This window comes from Notolepis coatsorum, assembly GCF_963971535.1.
Source record: "Notolepis coatsorum genome assembly, chromosome: 1".
In the NCBI taxonomy this organism is placed as follows: Eukaryota; Metazoa; Chordata; class Actinopteri; order Aulopiformes; family Paralepididae; genus Notolepis; species Notolepis coatsorum.
Window position 1 is genome coordinate 107,343,298 of NC_140165.1, and position 21,095 is coordinate 107,364,392.

Consider the following 21,095-nt stretch of genomic DNA (forward strand, 5'->3'; position numbering starts at 1 on the left):
GACGCCTTCACCCCCGGGTGCGACAGGCCATGGATGGCTTCGAATACCTGCCGCCGCCAGCCAGCGGGAACCATCGGACGGGGCTGACCGGTGGAGACGTCGCAGAGGAGCGTGGTGTTGGCAATACCAACCTGCACATCCTCTAACCTTAGCCCAGTGTCGGCTGTTCGGTAGGCCTGCATGTCCTTGTCAGTGGCCTGGTCGGCAGCCATGGCAGCGTAGTCCAGTCCCAAGTGGACGGCCCCCACCACCGTCCGGGAGAGGCAGTCAGCGACGTAGTTGTCTTTACCTGCGACATGCCGTAAGTCCGTGGTAAACTCGGAGATGGCGGAGAGTTGGCGCTGCTGGCGCCCTGACCACGGCTCGGTGGCCTTGGCCATGGCGAAGGTGAGTGGCTTGTGATCCACAAAGGCAGTAAACCGTCGGCCCTCCAGCAGGAATCTGAAGTGTCTGATGGCCAGGAAGAGGCCTAGGAGCTCCCGGTCAAAGGTGCTGTACTTTCTTTCATTGTCCCGCAGCTGGCGACTGAAGAAAGCAAGCGGTTGCCAGCCCCCCCCCACCCACTGTTCGTACACTGCCCCCACTGCGTAGTCTGAGGCGTCAGTTGTGAGGGCGATAGGGGCGGTAGGAAATGGGTGTGCCAGTAATGCGGCATTGGCCAGTGCAGTTTTAGCGCCCAAAAAAGCGTCGTCGGTACACGGGGACCAGTCCACCTCGGCCTTGGGGTCCTTACCACGCAGGGCCTCATACAAGGGGTGCATGAGGTGAGCAGCACAGGGAATGAACCTGTTGTAGAAGTTCACCATGCCTAGGAACTCCTGCAGGGACTTCACGGTGCGGGGGCATGGAAAGCTGGCAACGGCGTCCACCCTGGCAGGGAGCGGAACGGCTCCCTCTGCTGAGACCCTGTGCCCGAGGAAATCAATAGACGACCGGCCGAACTGGCACTTGGCGGGGTTAACCATGAGCCCATGTGCACTGAGCCGCTCAAACAACTGCCTGAGATGTGTCAGGTGCTCCTCTGCAGACGTGCTGGCTACGAGAATGTCGTCCAAGTATACGAACATGAATGCCATATCCCGCAGCACCGAGTCCATCAGTCGCTGGAAAGTCTGTGCCGCCCCCTGAATGAATGAATGAATGAAAACTTTATTTAACAGATTGCAGAATGGGTACAATACAGTACGGCTCAATACATACAATTGTTAAGGGGATGCAGACCTGAGAAAGACGTTTGTCTTGTTTCCATCAGGGTCCCCCATTTTCAATTCATATAGACATACCTGTATATGCGGGACGGGGTACCGGTCCGGGGTCGTGGCGTTGTTTAGGCATCGGAAATCGCCACAGGGACGCCACCCACCATCAGCCTTAGTGACCATATGCAGGGGGAGGCCCACGGACTGTCAGAACGGCGCACAATTCCAAGGCGTTCCATGGTTGCAAATTCCTCCCTGGCAATGGAGAGCTTAGCTGGGTCAAGGCGCCGAGCACGTGCATAGACCGGGGGACCGACAGTGGCTATATAGTGCTCCATGCCATGCTTAGCGACTGCTGAGGAAAATGTAGGCGTGGTGAGGATAGGGAACTCCGCTAGGAGGCGCTGATATATATCCCCAGCAGCAAGCATGTTGGACAGACCTAGTGTCCCTGGCCCTCCCAGCGTGCACGGGTAGGTAGCGAAGGAGACAGCATCGATCAGGCGACAGTTTGTAATGTCCACTAGCAGCCTGAACGCACACAGGAAGTCCGCGCCGAGGAGAGGAATTGACACAGCGGCCATGACAAACTCCCACCCGAAACGGCGCCCGCCAAAACACACCTATACATACCGGGTTCCGTAGGTACGTATAGGCGTGCCATTAGCAGCGTCCATGGGGGGACCGTGGCCCCCAGCCATAGTGTCCACAGCTGTAGCAGGAAGGATGCTGCGTTGCGCGCCCGAGTCGACTAGTAGTCGCCGGCCAAATAAGGTGTCCTTAATAAATAGCAGCCTGCTGCCTCCGCCAACGCTCATGGCTGTTAATGAGCATTGGCCCTGGCGTTTCCCTGGTCACTGTAATTGCACGGTGGGCGACACTGTTTGGCCCTGGCGCCAAACCGGTTATGGAAATAACACCATCCACTGCGGGCGTCACTGCTGCAGCGGCGCCCGCAGCGTCCACTAGGTGGGTAGGTGGGTGGTAGGCTGGAAGCAGCGCATGCACAAACTGCTGCCGGTTGGCGAGATAAATCCTGTCCGCTTCGGCAGCCAGCGCGCGGTAGTCCTTGGTGAAGGAGACGGGAGAGCTGGCCAGGGCGGTGCGCACAGGCGCTGGGAGCTGACGCATGAAAACATGCTTAAACAAAAAAGAGGGATCTGCCGAGCCCAAAACGGACAGCATCCTGTCCATCAGTTCGGACGGCTTGCCGTCGCCGAGGCCGTTAAGTGACAATAGACGATCCGCCTTTTCAATTTCCGACAGTTCAAATAATTGCAAAAGGAATGCCTTGATAGCGTCATATTTGCCGGCAGCTGGCGGGGCTTCCAGCAGCCCCATAGCGCGGGCCGTCGTCTGGGCATCCAATGCTGCTACCACATGATAATATTTCGTAACATCCTGTGTTATTCCTCTCAACTCGAACTGAGCTTCAATGTGTTGAAACCAGGGTCGAGGGCTGTGATGCCAGAAGTCGGGTAACTTTATTGCAGCGGCGTAGACAATGTTCACTTCTCCGTCCGTCATGATGTAATATTCACGTACTTCAGGTCACCAATGTGGGATCGCAAGAAAGGATGAAACGGGAGACGGTAGTCGAGTCTTTCCTTTACTTCCCAACATAAATTACATACATCAAACAGAGTGCAGAGGCGTTTAACGTTACTACTTCAAAGTGACAGCAGCCAGCTGACAGCTGACAGGTGACCTAATATACGTCACCAAATACCCACACCGTTCCCAGAATCCCCAGGCTTAAAGGAGCATTCCTCTGCTCCTCAAGTCCAGTGAATGTCTGCACCAATTGTGCGTGATAAGTGTCACCACAAAACAATCGAATGAAATGAAATAATCAAATGAAACAGGTCAAAACATTTTCCTCATTGAGGCCTCTAGGCTCTAGACCAGTGGTTCCCAAACTGTGGTGCACGCACCCCTTGTGGTGCGCGAGCTACCTCTAGGTGGTGCGTGACATGAAAAGGCTAATGGCGTTATTTTACTAATAAATATATAACTAATATACATTATTTCAAATGGGGATTTTCACTGTGTAAATCATGAAATTCAAGAAACGTTTTAATAATAATAATAATAAACAATGTCTCGGGCGAGGTGCGCTTCGTCTGTGCTGATGCGCTCCGCTCTGCCTGGAGTCTGTCGTCAGGTCTCCTATATGCGGGCTTAACAGCGGGCCGATGACAGTAGCGAGCGCGAGCCAGTGCATTAATAACTTCCTGCCAAAAGCGCGGGATTGTGGCACTTACAACATGCAGAGCTGGCTAAAAACAGTGAAACTGTCAGGTGAATCTAAAGTCAATAAGTAATGAAAGAGGACAGGAGGAATGAGAGAAGCGGAGAGCAGCGTTAAGTGGAGACAGAGTGATGATGACAGCTGGAGCACAGACACAACAGCCCGGCCGCCCGCCCCTCCACCAAGAAAACAGGGTAATAATGACAACGATGTGTGTTCTATAATTATGATATGTGTGTAGTGTTCTGATAACGACTATTGGTGAAGCGATGTCGAGATTCATTTGGTTTGGCAGCGAGAGCTAGACTGCATGCGAGAAGCATGCAGCCGCAGAGCAGACAGTTGTGCGAGCACAGTGCAATACTCCAATTCAGCCATTGGCAATTCAGCTGTTGGGATGAGAGCGCCGCTGGCTCTGCGGCTCTGCAGTTGCATACTACTGGTATGTTCTTCGTTGGGACTGGGAGGCGGAGATATAATAGTCATCACGCAACGTTTATATTTCACGATAATGTTGCCGTCTCTCTGCCAAATTTCTCAGTTATTCGCTTGATATAATTAATACAAATGTCCAATATAACGGAATTCGTTAGCTCATAAAAATGTGATTATAACACACTGCTGTTTATTAATGTCGGCCGACTGCCCACAGACACCTATTTGATTTAAAGTCGGCAGTAGCACGGAGTCTCTGGACTTATTTATTTATTATTTTTTATGTTTGCATTGGGGGGTGCGCGAGCTAGGTCGGCAGGTGACAGGGGGTGCGCGGCCAAAAAAGTTTGGGAACCGCTGCTCTAGACAATCCAGAAAATGAATATAAAAGCATTCCCTTTGTAGCAAGAGCCTGTCTCTGTCGCCGCCTCTTGGTGGTCTCAAGACCTGCTCTATACCCATATATTTTAAGCCAGAAATATCATGTCCTAACTTATTAAAGTGCCTTGCAACTGAAGACTTCTCGTCATTTCTTCTTATAGAACATTTGTGCTCCGAAATTCGATTTTTAAAACGTCTTCTTGTTTTTCCAACATAGTAAAGGTTGCAAGGACATTTAAGCAAGTAAACAACAAAATCAGAATTACAGGTAATCCGACCTCTAACAGCGATACTCCTACCTGTACTTGGTTGTAAATCAAATTTCTCTTTAATCATGCCATGACATTGGGTACAAGACAAACATGGAAAATTGCCATTTGGAATATTAGCCATAAAATGGGTACATTTTTTGGGAAAATCTGTTTTAACTAACTGGTCCCTTAAGTTAGGTTGCCGTTTGTAGAAGTATTTGGGTGGTTCCTGGAACACACCTCCGATCTTAGGATCTGACTTTAAAATGTACCAGTATTTGTTCACAATATCACGCATATCTCTAGAAATAGGGCTGAAGGTGGACACCAATGCTACTGAGTTGCTTTTTACTTTGTCTTTATGTGTAAAAAGGGATTGTCTGTTTATCTGTTTAGTTTTATTAAGAGAATTCTCAATAAGGGCCTCACTATAACCTCTAGATCTAAAGTTCTGATAAAGCTCCTTGGCTTGTGTATCAAAAATGTCATCTGTATTACAGATACGTTTATATCTCAAAATCTGACTAAATGGAAGGCTCCTCTTGAGCTCTGGCGGGTGATAACTGCTATAATGGAGAAACGAATTTCGATCAGTCTCTTTTTTGAAAACTTCGGTATGGACAATATTGTCTCTCTTTTTCACCAATACATCGAGGAATGCTATGGAACGTGAATCATAATTCATAGTAAACTTAATAGTCTCTCTCTGAGAGTTGAGAAACAAGTGGAACTATTTATTTATTTATTTATTTATTTATTTATTTATTTATTTATTTATTTATTTATTTATTTATTTATTTATTTATTTATTTATTTATTTATTTATTTATTTATTTATTTATTCATTTATTTATTTATTTATTTATTTATTTATTTATTTATCTGAGTTGCTTTTTACTTTGTCTTTATGTGTAAAAGGGATTATCTGTTTAGTTTTATTAAGAGAATTCTCAATAAGGGCCTCACTATATTGGTGAAAAAGAGAGACAATATTGTCCATACCGAAGTTTTCAAAAAAGAGACTGATCGAAATTCGTTTCTCCATTATAGCAGTTATCACCCGCCAGAGCTCAAGAGGAGCCTTCCATTTAGTCAGATTTTGAGATATAAACGTATCTGTAATACAGATGACATTTTTGATACACAAGCCAAGGAGCTTTGTCAGAACTTTAGATCTAGAGGATATAGTGAGGCCCTTATTGAGAATTCTCTTAATAAAACTAAACAGATAAACAGACAATCCCTTTTTACACATAAAGACAAAGTAAAAAGCAACTCAGTAGCATTGGTGTCCACCTTCAGCCCTATTTCTAGAGATATGCGTGATATTGTGAACAAATACTGGTACATTTTAAAGTCAGATCCTAAGATCGGAGGTGTGTTCCAGGAACCACCCAAATACTTCTACAAACGGCAACCTAACTTAAGGGACCAGTTAGTTAAAACAGATTTTCCCAAAAAATGTACCCATTTTATGGCTAATATTCCAAATGGCAATTTTCCATGTTTGTCTTGTACCCAATGTCATGGCATGATTAAAGAGAAATTTGATTTACAACCAAGTACAGGTAGGAGTATCGCTGTTAGAGGCCGGATTACCTGTAATTCTGATTTTGTTGTTTACTTGCTTAAATGTCCTTGCAACCTTTACTATGTTGGAAAAACAAGAAGACGTTTTAAAAATCGAATTTCGGAGCACAAATGTTCTATAAGAAGAAATGACGAGAAGTCTTCAGTTGCAAGGCACTTTAATAAGTTAGGACATTATATTTCTGGCTTAAAATACATGGGTATAGACTAGAGCAGGTCTTGAGACCACCAAGAGGCAGCGACAGAGACAGGCTCTTGCTACAAAGGGAATGCTTTTATATTCATTTTCTGGATTGTCTAGAGCCTAGAGGCCTCAATGAGGAAAATGTTTTGACCTGTTTCATTTGATTATTTCATTTCATTCGATTGTTTACTATTTTCATTTATCATTCTTTATATTTATAATTGAAAGATGGCTTATATGGGTCATGAGTGTTTATGTTTAGAGTTTAAGATGTAGGCCTACTCTGTATAAAATATATATAACTATATATAGATATATCTCTTTGTTATTGACTGTTTCTTTTTGATTTACACGCTTCTTTTTGATTTACATAATTCTGAAAAGGTTGTGCTTGTAAGTGGTATTTTGTACTTTTTTGCAGATCTCTTGTGGGAATGTGTTGTCACTTCCTATGTTGTCACTTCCTGTTTGACTTGTATATACTAGGGTCACTTACCCTTCATGATTCATGCAAGCCATTCTGAAGAAGGTGTGTTCACACCGAAACGTCATGATTACAGGCTGCCAATACATTTGGAAAAACCTGGAGTGCGTGCCTGGACATTGTTTCCCTATTTTTATGTACCTATAATGTGAGCAATGAATAGTTTCAGCAACAGCAGAATTCTATTCTTCGAATGACTTGTTTTATTAGGAGATTGCGGATATGCGCTGGCCCCCTGATTGATGACCCCACTCACCAACCCCCAGATGGAGCAGGAGGTGGCCTACAATGAGAGCTGAACAACCCTGAGCCTGCTGTTCCTCCTCTCTCTTCTGTGTTTTGCAATCCTTTTTTTTGGACTCTGATTTCACCTGTTAACTCGTCCGATGGTGCTTTTTTTACTAAATAAGATGTCACGCTAAGATGTCATGTTCTACTCCTTACAACAGTTCTGCGTTTACGGTGCACCATGCACCATGTATATATACTGTACATACATACATACATACATACATACATATATATATTTATTTATTTATTTATTTATTAATTAATTAATTAATTTATTAATTTATTAATTTATTAATTTATTAATTTATTAATTTATTAATTTATTAATCTATTTATTTATTTATTCTTACTACTGTATATATATATCCACATCTGTCAGCACATACCTGCATATAATCCCTTTTACATATCTTTGGATAATATATACCTGTACATATCCCTTATACTCTTACTAGTTACGCTGCTGGCCAGTATGACTCACTACTATAGGTCTTTATACCTGTATCTTAATACTACAACTCTGTACACAGTACACACAGTACAAGTGGGGGTATCAGAAGGTACTGTTACCTGAGGCCTTGTACAGCTCTTTGAGAGTTCCTTGTGGCTGTTCTATCTGATGGACCGTCAGGTCCACTGTACCCCCTCCACAGTCTGCCACGATGTACCTGTCACCTACACACACACACGCGCACGCACGCACGCACACACACACACACACACGCACACGCACACGCACACACACACACACACACACACACACACACACACACACACACACACACACACACACACACACACACACACACACACACACACACACACACACACACAGATTGACACCATTATTCTTTTTTCTTTTCTTCTTTTCAAAATCTGCCATTACTGTAAACACAGTAGTTGCCATATTTACAGCATTTTTGAAAAGCAAGTTTGAAAAAAGTCAACTTTAAGACAATAAATAATAAACAATAATACATATATTTCAATAGATTTTCATGTGTGTTTTTGAAAGAATCAAAATGCAAAACATTGCAATGCACATGACATGACGTAAACTATATATCTTTTTCACTTAAAATGAATGAATGAATGAATGAATGAATGAATAAATGAATAAAAGCGGGAAATAGGAGACTAGAGGTCTGGGCCCCGTTCCCCGTACCTGGATAACTGAGTTAGCCGGATAACTTTCGGTTAAGTCTGACTTAAGCCGGACTTTCCGGTTCCCCGTACCTGGATTGTCCAAATCACCATGACAACAGATCCAAAAGTTTGAGCCTGGTCGAAAGCAGGGTTTAAGTTCAAGTTAGCCGGATGAAGCACAGCCACGCCCCCGCAAAGAAGTGACAGCTCTTTCCTGAAATTATTCCCACAGTCTAGGATCTGCTTTATACCATTCTGAATTACGTTTTTGTGCTCCATTCTTCCAGAGGGGGCTTTTGAAATGTAAAATAGACCCAAAATGCTGATACTAAATTCACTTTGTCCTAAATAATAGGACTCGCTCGGTGCGATGTACACATTATGTGGTTATTTTAACAACGCGCAGCATTGCAAATGTGAATCCCGCGGGGATATTTTTAATGATTGAAACCTATCGCTCGTTTGGCTCTGATTCCTTTCATATTCTCCGCTGTGGATGTTTAATGGAGCGCCTGGATTGTGTTTCATTCAAGCATAAAATTGAAGTGTCTATGCGTGGATTGTGGATCTTGTCTCGTTCATTAATGTATAAACAATGAATTTATCCCATCTGGCACAGTGGCGCAGCGGTAGTGCTCAATCCTGGCAACCCAGCAACCGGGGTTCGAAACCCTGTGTTTCCAATATAATTTTTTGGAATATAATATTAATGATTATACGCCAAAGTAGCCTAGTTTTAAGTTAAAATATTATAAATCTACATGCATTGAGGATGTCATTCTTTATATAGCTCTCAACGTGCACCAAATTGAATTATTCCTACATCGCAAAAAGAAGGGAAAGACTAGGTTTCGAACCCCGGTCGTCTGCGTGAAAGTCAAAAGAAGAACCCGTTACACCACAGTGGAGATAAGTAAAAGATCGACCATACATCAATCAATGGGAAGAGAGCCGTATCGTTATTTTGTATAACAGTTTAACTAATTATTTTCGCTAGCAAGATCTCATTTGATTATTCAATCCAGCAGGCAAGTTTAAAGAAATATAATCTGATTGATTGAGGTAATGAGGGACTTAAAATTAGCCTATAGATAACGCATTTAACTTGTCGGCGAGGCGATTGAGCCGTACTGCAATATGTTAATAAAGTTTTAAATCAATGAATCAATCAATGCCGCTAGAGAATCAGGATCTCTGCTATCGATACGTGCTGGCTTTTCAACTGGAGCGGCCGCGCGCACTTATCCTGGGTCTCAAGTCTGGCTTGAGTTAACGAGACTGAATCCACCTTCGAGGAACAGGAAAATCCCGGCTTCAAACATCGGGTTAACTGAATCTGGATAATGACATCTTGATCGACTTAGTTGAACCAGGTACGGGGAACGGGGCCCTGGACAGGGACCATTCACTTTTCTCAAAACTGCTGGAGAGAATGATGATGATGGTAAGTGCCTCCAGTTGATTGGTTGCATTTGCCAGTGAATGTGTGTGTGTGTGTGTGTGTGTGTGTGTGTGTGTGTGTGTGTGTGTGTGTGTGTGTGTGTGTGCAGCATATCTTGCCAACTAAAAGACAGAGGTGGATGAAACATTGCACACAGACTGACAGCAGGCCAGGGACATGACTCCTGCAATATATTTAAAATCGGTCAATGACAAATATTTTATTGGAATTAATTAATAAATAAAAAATGTCCATACAAATAGATATCCTGTCACAATCACGGCGAGAGCCTCCATCTCTCTACCTGCTTCCACGCCCTTATATGGGCAGCTTCCGACGCCATCTTCTCCATGCTGTGACCTGGCAATTATCAGCCCAGCTGAGAATCGTCAGCTCATCAACGGTCCGGATATCAACCCTGCGGATCCTGCTCGTCTCAGTGTTAACCTATCTACCCTAGGACCACCACTCTCGGCCGACGCTGTCTCCTGACGTACTACCTGCCTGGACGTTCCTGAGGACCTCAAACAAGAGTCACTACTCGTCCAAAGTCGCACATTCTTGTATATTCTCTACTGCCTTGTCTGCTTGGTACCCAAAGGAATTAAAACCTACTTAAAACGCTCCATTCTCTCTCTCCGTGTTCTGCTATTGGGCTCCGCCACCGCTGCCCTAACACTGAGACCAACATGACAAGTCCACCAACACAGGACGCCGGAGAATGGGGAGAGGTCCGGACCATCATCAACGGCCACGCCGGGTTGGTAAACCAACACTCACGCTCACTTGCTGAGACTACTGCCCAAGTTCACGCTCTGACTATCAGCGGCGCTGAGCGAGACGAACGATGTAACCGGTTTGATGAATACATTGCTGCCCAGCCAACCCAAACAGTCACACCCCCGTACAGAGAGCCCCAGGTCCCCGCACCAGAGCGCTATGACGGAGACGTCTCAAAGTGTTGCGCCTTTATTTTTCAATGTACGCTAGTATTCGGACAACAGCCATACACCTACCAAAGTGATACATCTAAAATCGCTTACCTGTCGGGTCTGCTCAAGGGTCCTGCGTTAGCATGGGCAATAGCTCTTCATTTCAGTCAGTCTCCCCTCTGCAATTCGTTTTCCGCATACGTCGCCGACATGCAAAAGGTCTTCGACCAGGGGAGCTCCCGTAGCTCACCGCGTATCTCGGCGCTATTTCGGCGTCGGGGACAACCGTGCTCGTCGCGGATCTGGGGTACACGAGTTCGACTCGCGGACTCGCCGTATTTTCTCAGAGTGTCTTCCCCTGATCTATATCCCATTCAACCTGTTTCTGTCGGTCATGCTTGACCAGAAAAAGCGATAAACGCTAAAAAATGAAAAAAAGAAAAAAAAAAAGGTCTTCGACCACCCTCTCTGTGGCTCGGATAGCTCTGCTGGCTTGTTCAACATCCACCAGGCCCACCGCAGCGTTAGCGAATACTCCATTGAATTCCGTATCCTAGCAGCGGGCTCCGGGTGGAATGACATCCCGTTAAAAGAGTCAAGGCCTCAGCGACGTCCTTAAAGACTGTTGAATGCCGATGGGTTGTCTCTATCTATCTCAGGTCACTTACTCGAGATATAACCCTGTGGTCGCCCGATATCCCCCAGCAAGGTGCTAAACTCGCTAAGTTCTCTGGTCAATTACTATTTCTATCACGCTTACTTCATAGTCACTAGTTAGTTATATCCAGTTGATATGAAATATAAGCATAGAAGAGTTGTTAACCTCTTCTTTGTTTGTAATAAACCGAATGTATGTCTGGGAGAACTCTTTTGCCTTATTATAATAATAATATTATTATATTATTATCACCATCACCGTCACCACCACTATCCTCATTTTTGAGGAAAGGCCTGTAATGCTAATCATTTGAAAGCCTGATGATATTACTTTGCCTACAACAATAGTAATTATATTATCACCATCACCGCCTCCGCCACTATAGTAATTATATTATCACCATCACCGCTACCGCCACTATCCTCATTTGTGAAGAAAGGCCTGTAATGCTAATCATTTGAAAGCCTGATGATATTACTACTCTTTTAATAAGTATTACTACTGCTAATAGTGTAATATTAGCGTACTAACACTTAATCATTATTTGCAAGCCCCAGTACCCCTTATCAATTCGACAGGCCCATCAATCCGTGGTACCGATCGTCCGGTCCTGCAGTGACTAGACTCTCAGTTTCCCACAAACCCGATGGAGCCCGTCGAACACAGAGATAAACAACAACGCAAACAACAAACAGTGCTATATATATATATATATATATATATATATATATATATATATATATATATATATATATATATATATATATATATATATATATAATATCCTTTATATAACGTTAGCTGAAAAGCAGTAACCAGCAATTGATTCAATCTGCATGGCTTCCAGAATATAGCTATACCGATTTACCTCAGATAAGAGCAGGGCAAGGCCAGCGTCGTGACACATTGCGATAGAAAGCAGTCCACGAATTCAATAGGTATTATAAAAAAGTTGTTTTAATTAGAAAAAGCTAGTTACAAAGAGACTGCATTGGAAATGTCCAATTCAGTCAAAGTAAGTATAAAACAAAGCATCTCTCTCTTAGCATAGCAAAAAACTCTCTTTGTCATTTTAAAAGATTTAGAGCATCTAAAAAAACAGAGTCTTGTCATAGGGACGCCACTCTGAAGAATTGCCAGGCCATGCCCCTATACACCGCTCGACATTTCCTGGCTTAAAAAAACGGAAAATCTGTTACTTGAGAAAGTAATAGATTTCTTATGGCCGGGGAAAGTCCCTAGGATTCCATCTGCCTCTGCACGGATCCCGGCCTTTCAATTGGAGTAGCTTGTACGCCTATACATATATATATATATATATATATATATATATATATATATATATATATATATATATAACATATATATATATACAGATATATACATATATATATATATATGTACAATACAGACATATACCATATACATATATCTAAGCATTGGTTGATATGTTTTTACACATCATACATGTGTTCTCCCTCTGCCTCAGGACTGCAATGGGTTAACTCTGCAGGCAGCGACTCTCTGTCAAGGTCACATTCCTGGCTTCACAGCACAGAGGCCTCTTCTCTTTCCATTCTGACTGTGCATATTCCATTAACTGTAGTATAGTCTATAGTGTATATAGTTATACAGGTTATATTAGAATAGAATAGAATAGAATAGACTTTTAATTGTCATTGCACAGTATACAACGAAATTTCAGGGGAGCTCCCACAGACCGTAGTACATAATACATACATGAACACATAACACATAACACTGTACATAACAGAATATTTTAAATAATAAAGTGCATAATGGGTGGTAATCAGAGATTATCAAGTGCAGTGGTAAGTGCATGGTGCACGTGAGGGGACAGTCAATGAGTGTTTAACAGTCTAACTGCTTGGGGGAAAAAGCTGTTCTTAAGTACTCTTAGCATGTATTGACCGGTATCTCCTCCCTGAGGGAAGGAGCTGAAAGAGGTGATGTGCTGGGTGCGACTGGTCCTTGATGATACATTTGGAGCGGTGGAGGCAGCGGGAGGTGAAGACGGAGGTGATGTTTGGTAGAGGAGTCCCGATGATCCTGCCTGCCGCCTTCACCACCCTCTGTAGAGCCTCTTGCTCTGCCTTTGTGCAGCTGGAGAACCACACAGACACACCGTAGGTCAGCACACTCTCAACCGCACAATGGTAAAAGTTGACAAGGAGATTTCGTGGCAGGCCAGCCTGCTTCAGCTTCCTTAGGTAGTATAGGCGTTGCTGAGCTTTTCCGATCACTGAGGCGGTGTTGGTGCTCCAAGACAGGGTCTCACTCACACTGAGACCCAGGAACTTGAACTCAGTGACCCTCTCCACTACTTCGTTGTTGATGAGCAGAGGGGAGTGGTCAGGCCTTGATCTTCTAAAATCCACTATAATCTCTCTTGTTTTCTTTATATTGAGCGCCAGGTTGTTATTATCACACCAGACTATAAGGTCCTCCACCTCCCTCCTGTAGGCAGACTCATTAAGAATACAAAAAGACATCTGTCATATCAGAGGCCTACTCGTCCTGTTATCAAGCTTCTAATACATACTTATATTTAATCCTTTATAATGCTTAATATATTACATCATACAAGGGACACAAGTCAGAGAGAGAGAACAGGATGTCAAAATACAAAAAGGGTCACTTCGTGGCACTTCAACACCGCCTCTGTCATCCTGGTCGGTCACTTTCCACTGTCCTAATAGCGTACGGGGGGACGAGATGGCAATTGCGGGGTCACGTGGCTGTGACTCTCCACAAAGACTAAATGGCGTCCAAAGAGAAACCGAACTCCCTGGACGAGCTAATTGAGTTAGCCAGAGAACTAGACATGCGTCTTCGTGAACGCCGTCGTGAAAGGACAAGCGGTACCTGTTCCTCATTGTCCAAGTCATCTCGCTCTTCTCCCCCCAGGTGCGCTGCTCGCGCCAAGCATTACTCCCCTGAGCCAATGGAACTGGACCGGTCCCACCTTCACCCAGACGAACGCCTCCACAGGCTTAGGACTGGGGCATGTATTTATTGCGGCCAGCTCGGTCACTTCCTCGATTCGTGTCCGCTTCGCCCAAAAGGCGGGGCTCGACAGTAATGCTGGGTGCATGTTCGAGCCTCAATTATGTCCCCAGCTCCGGTCCCAATATGCAATTCAGTGCCACCCTGTGTTGGAATGGCCAGTCACTTCCCCTGTCTGCACTGGTCGATTCGGGCGCTGACGAAAACCTCATTGACGCCGGCATCGTATCCCGCTTCCACATTGCTACCGACATGCTGCCTATTCCCCGCGATGCTCACGGCCTAAATGGGAGGTTGCTCTCACGGATAACTCGTCACACCAAGCCACTCCGCCTGTTGCTCTCGGGAAATCTCAACGAGGTTATTCGCTTCCACGTCACCAGTTTCCCCCATAACCCTATTGTACTCGGCATGCCCTGGTTGAAATTACACAACCCAGTGATAAACTGGCCTACTGGCTCGGTCGTTAGCTGGAGCACCCACTGCCACGCCACCTGCCTGCGGTCTGCTCGGCCACCACTGGAGGTTGCTGATTCCCACGTTCCCAATGAACCCATTGACCTTTCCACTATCCCTCCAATATATCATGATCTAGAGGCTGTTTTTAGCAAACAGCATGCTCTCTCCCTGCCACCCCATCGTCTGTACGACTGTGCCATTGACCTGCTTCCGGGAGCCCCGCTCCCCGCTAGTTGCCTGTTCAACCTCTCGCGCCCAGAGAGCGAGTCCATGGAGAAATATGTCCACGAGTCCCTAGCCTCGGGCATTATCACCCCCTCCTCCTCTCCTGTCAGTGCTGGTTTCTTTTTCGTCTCTAAGAAGGATGGTTCCCTTCGCCCCTGTATTGACTATCATGGCCTCAACAACATCACGGTCAAGAACAAGTACCCTCTTCCGTTGATTAACTCTGCTTTTGAACCCCTGCAAGGTGCCACCATTTTTACAAAGCTGGACCTCAGGAATGCCTATCACCTCGTCCGTATCCGGGAGGGGGACGAATGGAAGACAGCCTTTAAGACGCCGCTCGGTCACTTTGAGTACAAGGTAATGCCCTTTGGGTTGACCAACGCCCCTGCTGTCTTCCAGGCCCTTGTCAATGACGTTCTCTGTGATGTCCTGAACCGCTCTGTTTTTGTGTATTTGGATGACATTCTGATTTTTTCCCGCTCTATGGAAGAGCACGTCCAGCATGTCCACCGGGTCCTCCAACGCCTGCTGGAGAACAAGTTGTTTGTCAAGGCGGAGAAGTGCGAGTTCCACGTGTCCTCCATCGGGTTCCTCGGCTACATTATCGAGGGCGGACAGATCCGGGCGGACCCCGAGAAGATCAAGGCGGTGCTGGACTGGCCCAGGCCCACCAACGTCAAGCAGCTCCAACGCTTCCTGGGGTTTTCGAACTTCTATCAACGTTTCATCAGGGACTACAGCCGGGTCGCCGCACCCCTCACCCAACTCACTTCGCCCTCCGTGCCCTTCCTCTGGTCCGATAAGGATAGGCGCTTCACCTCTGCGCCCATCCTCGTCCAGCCAGACACGTCCCGCCAGTTTGTGGTGGAGGTGGACGCCTCCAGTACCGGGGTAGGGGCGGTCCTCTCTCAGCGCTTCGCTCTCGACCAGAAACTACACCCCTGCGCCTTCTTCTCTCGCCGCCTGACCCCGGCCAAGGTCAACTACGATATCGGAAACCTGGAGCTCCTGACGGTCAAGCTGGCCCTGGAAGAATGGAGACACTGGCTGAATGGTTCCGAGATCCCCTTCCTTGTCTGGACGGACCATAAGAACCTCGCCTACATCCAGACGGCCAAGCGCCTGAACTCCCGCCAGGCCCGTTGGGTGCTGTTCTTTGGTCGGTTCAACTTCACCTTGACCTACAGGCCCGGTTCCAAGAACGCTAAACCAGACGCCCTCTCCCGGCAGTTTGTCCCCGGAGGGGTTCTCTCTCACCCAGACAACATCCTCCCCTCCTCCTGTTTAGTGGCTTCCACCACCTGGGAGATCCAGTCCGTCGTCAGGGAGGCCCAGCTCACCCAGCCTGATCCAGGTAACGGCCCACCTAACCGGCTTTTTGTCCCCGACCTTGTCCGCTCCCAGGTGCTCCAGTGGATCCACACCTCCCGGTTCGCCTGTCATCTTGGGGTCGACCGTATCTTGTCCCTGCTGAAGCTGCACTTCTGGTGGCCCTCCATGAGGGAAGACACCCACGCCTTCATCCTTGCCTGCTCTGTCTGTGCTCGTGGGAAGGCCTCCCACCGACCGCCTGCCAGGCTCCTCCGTCCACTGCCTGTTCCTGGCCGGCCCTGGTCACACGTCGCCCTGGACTTCGTCACCGGTCTGCCTCCTTCACACGGTAACACTGTCCTTCTAACCATTGTCGATCGGTTCTCGAAGGCCGTTCACTTTGTCGCTCTCCCCAAGCTCCCCTCTGCTTCAGAGACTGCGGACCTGATGGTGCTTTCGCCTCCACAGGATCCCGGTGGACATCGTCTCCGACAGAGGGCTTCAGTTTATCTCCCAGGTCTGGAAGACCTTCTGCCGAGCCCTGGGGGCCACGGTCAGCCTCTCCTCCGGGTACCATCCACAGACCAACGGACAGTCGGAGAGGGCCAACCAAGACCTAGGGTCCGCCCTCCGCTGCGTCATGACCCGGGACCCCTCTGGCTGGAGCGTCTTCCTACCGTGGATCGAATACGCTCACAACTCCCTGTCCTCTGCTGCCACAGGTCAGTCCCCTTTTGAGTCCTCTCTGGGCTACCAGCCTCCACTGTTTCCTACTCAGGAAGAAGAGATCTCAGTCCCCTCGGTGCAGGCGCACCTTCGCAGCTGCAGGAGGATATGGAAGGACACCAGGGCCGCGCTGCTCCGCTCCGCTGACCGGAATCGCCTTTTCGCTGACCGCCACCGAACCCCGGCTCCCGACTATCAACCAGGTCAAATGGTTTGGCTCTCGTCCCAAGCCTCCATCTCTCTACCTGCTTCCACGCCCTCATATGGGCAGCTTCCGATGCCATCTTCTCCACGCTGTGACCTGGCAATTATCAGCCCAGCTGAGAATCGTCAGCTCATCAACGGTCCGGATATCAACCCTGCGGATCCTGCTCCTGATCGTCTCAGTGTTAACCTATCTACCCTAGGACCACCACTCTCGGCCGACGCTGTCTCCTGACGTACTACCTGCCTGGACGTTCCTGAGGACCTCAAACAAGAGTCACTACAAGTCGCACATTCTTGTATATTCTCTACTGCCTTGTCTGCTTGGTACCCAAAGGAATTAAAAGCTACTTAAAACGCTCCATTCTCATTCTCCCTGTGTTCTGCTATTGAGCTCCGCCACCGCTGCCCTAACATATTCAGTATGAAGGTACAGTACACCTTTTGAACACAAGAGGACACTTTTACACAGGTTGACTGCTCAGAGCCTCGGCGAATCAGCTCTCTGGCCCCTGTTTACAACATGAAAATACCATAGTGAACTTATTGTTGTTTTTATGTTTTTTCATTGTCCATTGAAATAAGCCCCACCCCCATGCTTAGAACTTGTTTCTAACATGCTTCCTACAATATGCTTCCGATCACCCTTCCTATGCTTCATAACATGCTTCCTATCACCCTTCCAGTATGCTTCTTAACATGCTTCCTATCACCCTTCCTATGCTTCCTAACATGCTTCCTAGCACCCTTCCAGTATGCTTTTTTTTTTTTTTTTTTTTAATCTTTTCCCCCCTCCATTTTCCTCCGATTTTCTCCCATCCCAATGTTAGTCGTATGCCAATTCCCAGTCCCTTCCTGGTCGCTGCGCACTTACCCCCCACAGTCAGATCATCTGGGAGAGTGGAGGCTACCACGTGCTTCCTCCGACACACGTCCAGCCAATCACCGCTTCTTTTCACCTGGCAGCGCGGATTCTCATCGAGAGGGCGTAGCGTGTGGGAGGACCACACTATCCCCCTCAAGTCCTATCCGCGCTTAGCAGGCGCCCCGACCGAACTGTAGGAGTCGCTGTTTACAACGACCCGGACCCACCCCGCCAGCTTCTCTCACCCTCTAATACAGCCAATTGTATTAGTGCAGACGGCCAGCCAAGCTGGTGACAACCCCGGAGCTGTGAGCTGGATTCGAACAGGCGAATCCAGCTCACAGCTCCGGGGTTGGTGACGAACGCAATCTCCGCTCGGCCACCTAACCGCCCCTCCAGTATGCTTCTTAACATGCTTCCTAGCACCCTTCCTATGATTGCTAACATTTATTGCCTCTCTATGTGTCTGGTATGTGGCCTGGTGGCCTGATTGCTTTTACCAAACGGTTAGTGTTTCCGCGTTCCCGCTTTGCGCTCTGATTGGCCACTGACGTTTCTGGTCATGTGACATGTGCGCCCAATCGTGTGACGGCAAGTTTTTGGACGGTTAAGCTTAGGCGCTCTTTCGAAGTTGGTTAAGGTTAGAGTTTGTCTTAGAGCAGGGCGATAGAACGCCAGCCCTGATTCCAAACTCTAACCTTAACCAACTGCGAAAGAGTCGCCTAAGCTTAACCAGTGATAAACTAGGCGTTAGGTCGTTTGCAGGCTGTTCGACGTGGAAATGGGCTAAGACACTACTTGTCATGCGATTGGGCGCACATGTCACATGACCAGAAACGTGCGTGGCCAATCACAGCGCAAAACGGGAACGCGGAAACACGAACCGTTTGGTAAAAGCATAGACAAGGCCTGGTGGAGATTTATGCTCTACTGAGCACACCTTTCTAGTTGTGGAATGTGAGTCTTGTGTACGTGTGTGTGTGTGTGTGTGTGTGTGTGTGTGTGTGTGTGTGTGTGTGTGTGTGTGTGTGTGTGTGTGTGTGTGTGTGTGTGTGTGTGTGTGTGTGTGTGTGTGTGTGTGTGTGTGTGTGTGTGTGTGTTTCCCATGACATTTTGCCAGCAGTCTCCCAAACATAAACAGCCTTCAGGCATTTGTATTAACTTCCCTCCCTGTGTGTGTGTGTGTGTGTGTGTGTGTGTGTGTGTGTGTGTGTGTGTGTGTGTGTGTGTGTGTGTGTGTGTGTGTGTGTGTGTGTGTGTGTGTGTGTGTGTGTGTGTGTGTGTGTGTGTGTGTGTGTGTGTGTGTGTGTGTGTGTGTGTGTGTGTGTGGGTGTGTGTGTGTGTGTGTGTGTGTGTGTGTGTGTGTGTGTGTGTGTGTGTGTGTGTGTGTGTGTGTGTGTGTGTGTGTGTGTGTGTGTGTGTGTAGGAATACTCCAGTGATAAGGGCAGTACTTGGCCGAGTTCCTCTGAGTTTGTGTTCAGCTGACCCTGACCACACCCTCACACAGAGAGAGAGAGAGAGAGAGAGAGAGAGAGAGAGAGAGAGAGAGAGAGAGAGAGAGAGAGAGAGAGAGAGAGAGAGAGAGAGAGAAGGGTGGAATGGATGAAAGGGAAAATGTGAGGGGGGGGGGGGGGGGGTCTAAATGAAAATACGTAACTCCATAGTTTCAGTGTAAGGTAATGGTGTGATCGCCTGCTAACCCCTCCCATACACTTGCATTAATTGTTCTTTGAAAATTGAAAATGTTTCCACCAGTGCATACTTGAACTGTACGGCCTGAGTTCAGTTGAATCATTCAGGCACTCTGAACATCCTTTAAAATGGAGTCACCCTGAGTTCAGTTTAACTCTGAACATCCTTTAAAAGGGAGTCACCCTGAGTTCAGTTTAACTCTGAACATCCTTTAAAAGGGAGTCACCCTGAGTTCAGTTTAACTCTGAACATCCTTTAAAAGGGAGTCACCCCGAGTTCAGTTTAACTCTGAACATCTTTTAAAAGGGAGTCATCTGCTGGTGATATAAGATACACCAAGGTACAGCTGAAATATTCACTAACTATTCAACTGCTATTCAGCCCCAGCCGTTTTAGGGTAGGTGCTAAACCTTTTATGTCACGGACACCCAAGTAGATATACGTTAGGCCAGAAACCGCCTGGTGATGCCATGGTGAAATACTGTAACAGCTCAAGTCAAGTCAAGTCAAGAGTTTTATTTGTCACGGCATACAAGTATACAGTGAAATGCGGGGGGTCATGCCCGCAGCGATTGTGCAATAATACAGTAATAAGAATAGGATGAGAATAGGGCGGCTATGTGACGTAGTGGGCAAGGCGCTCGCCACGAAATCTGGAGACGCTGGGCTTGCCTGTTCGAGCCCAGCGCTCCACATTTGCTTTCAGTTTAGCTGGTCGTCCGTACTAATACACATTGGCCGTATTAGGGGGTGGGAAACTGATGGGTGGGGATCGGGCGTTGTGGACAGCGACTCCTACAGGTCGGTTGGTGCGCCTGCGCAGGTAGAATCAGGAAGTGTCGGGGGCAGCGTGAGCCTCCCACGCGTTACTCCTCGCCACTGAGAGATCGAGCTGCGCAGGTGAAAAGATGCGACTGCTGTTACCCTCAAGTACCCGGAGGGGGACTTGTGCTATGTATGACTTAGTCCACATTGCAGCCGGCTTGTGGGAGGCAAGAAACAGCGTCCGTGACAGGGGAGGGTTGAATTGGATGATACGAAATTGGGATGGGAGAAAATATAGAAAAATGGGAGAAAAAGTGGATAAAAAAAAAAAAGAATAGGATGAGAATAAGACATTTGTGCAATAATACAAGTAATAAGAATAAGACATAACAGGTATAATGTACATAAAGTTTACAAAAAGCATGGTAGACATGCTAAGGTCCTGCGATAGTGCAATACACTGTTAGCTACGGATGAGGCACTGGGTCTTATGTACACTACTATACAATGCTATACTATACAATCTACAGTTATTACTATGTATCCTTATGCTAGCTTGCTATATCCATCTGTT

At 46.8% G+C, this 21,095-nt stretch overlaps 1 protein-coding gene across 1 annotated transcript in view; it reads right to left on the reverse strand.

Moving 5' to 3' along the window:
- Window positions 1-21,095, reverse strand: part of hspa12b (heat shock protein 12B) — a gene marked incomplete at its 5' end in the record, with an annotated part of 110,798 nt that overhangs the window by 28,810 nt on the left and 60,893 nt on the right. The window contains one exon of the mRNA XM_084315978.1: window positions 7,637-7,741. Coding sequence (XP_084172104.1) covers window positions 7,637-7,741 — 105 coding nt within the window. The remainder of the gene's footprint in view (window positions 1-7,636; window positions 7,742-21,095) is intronic.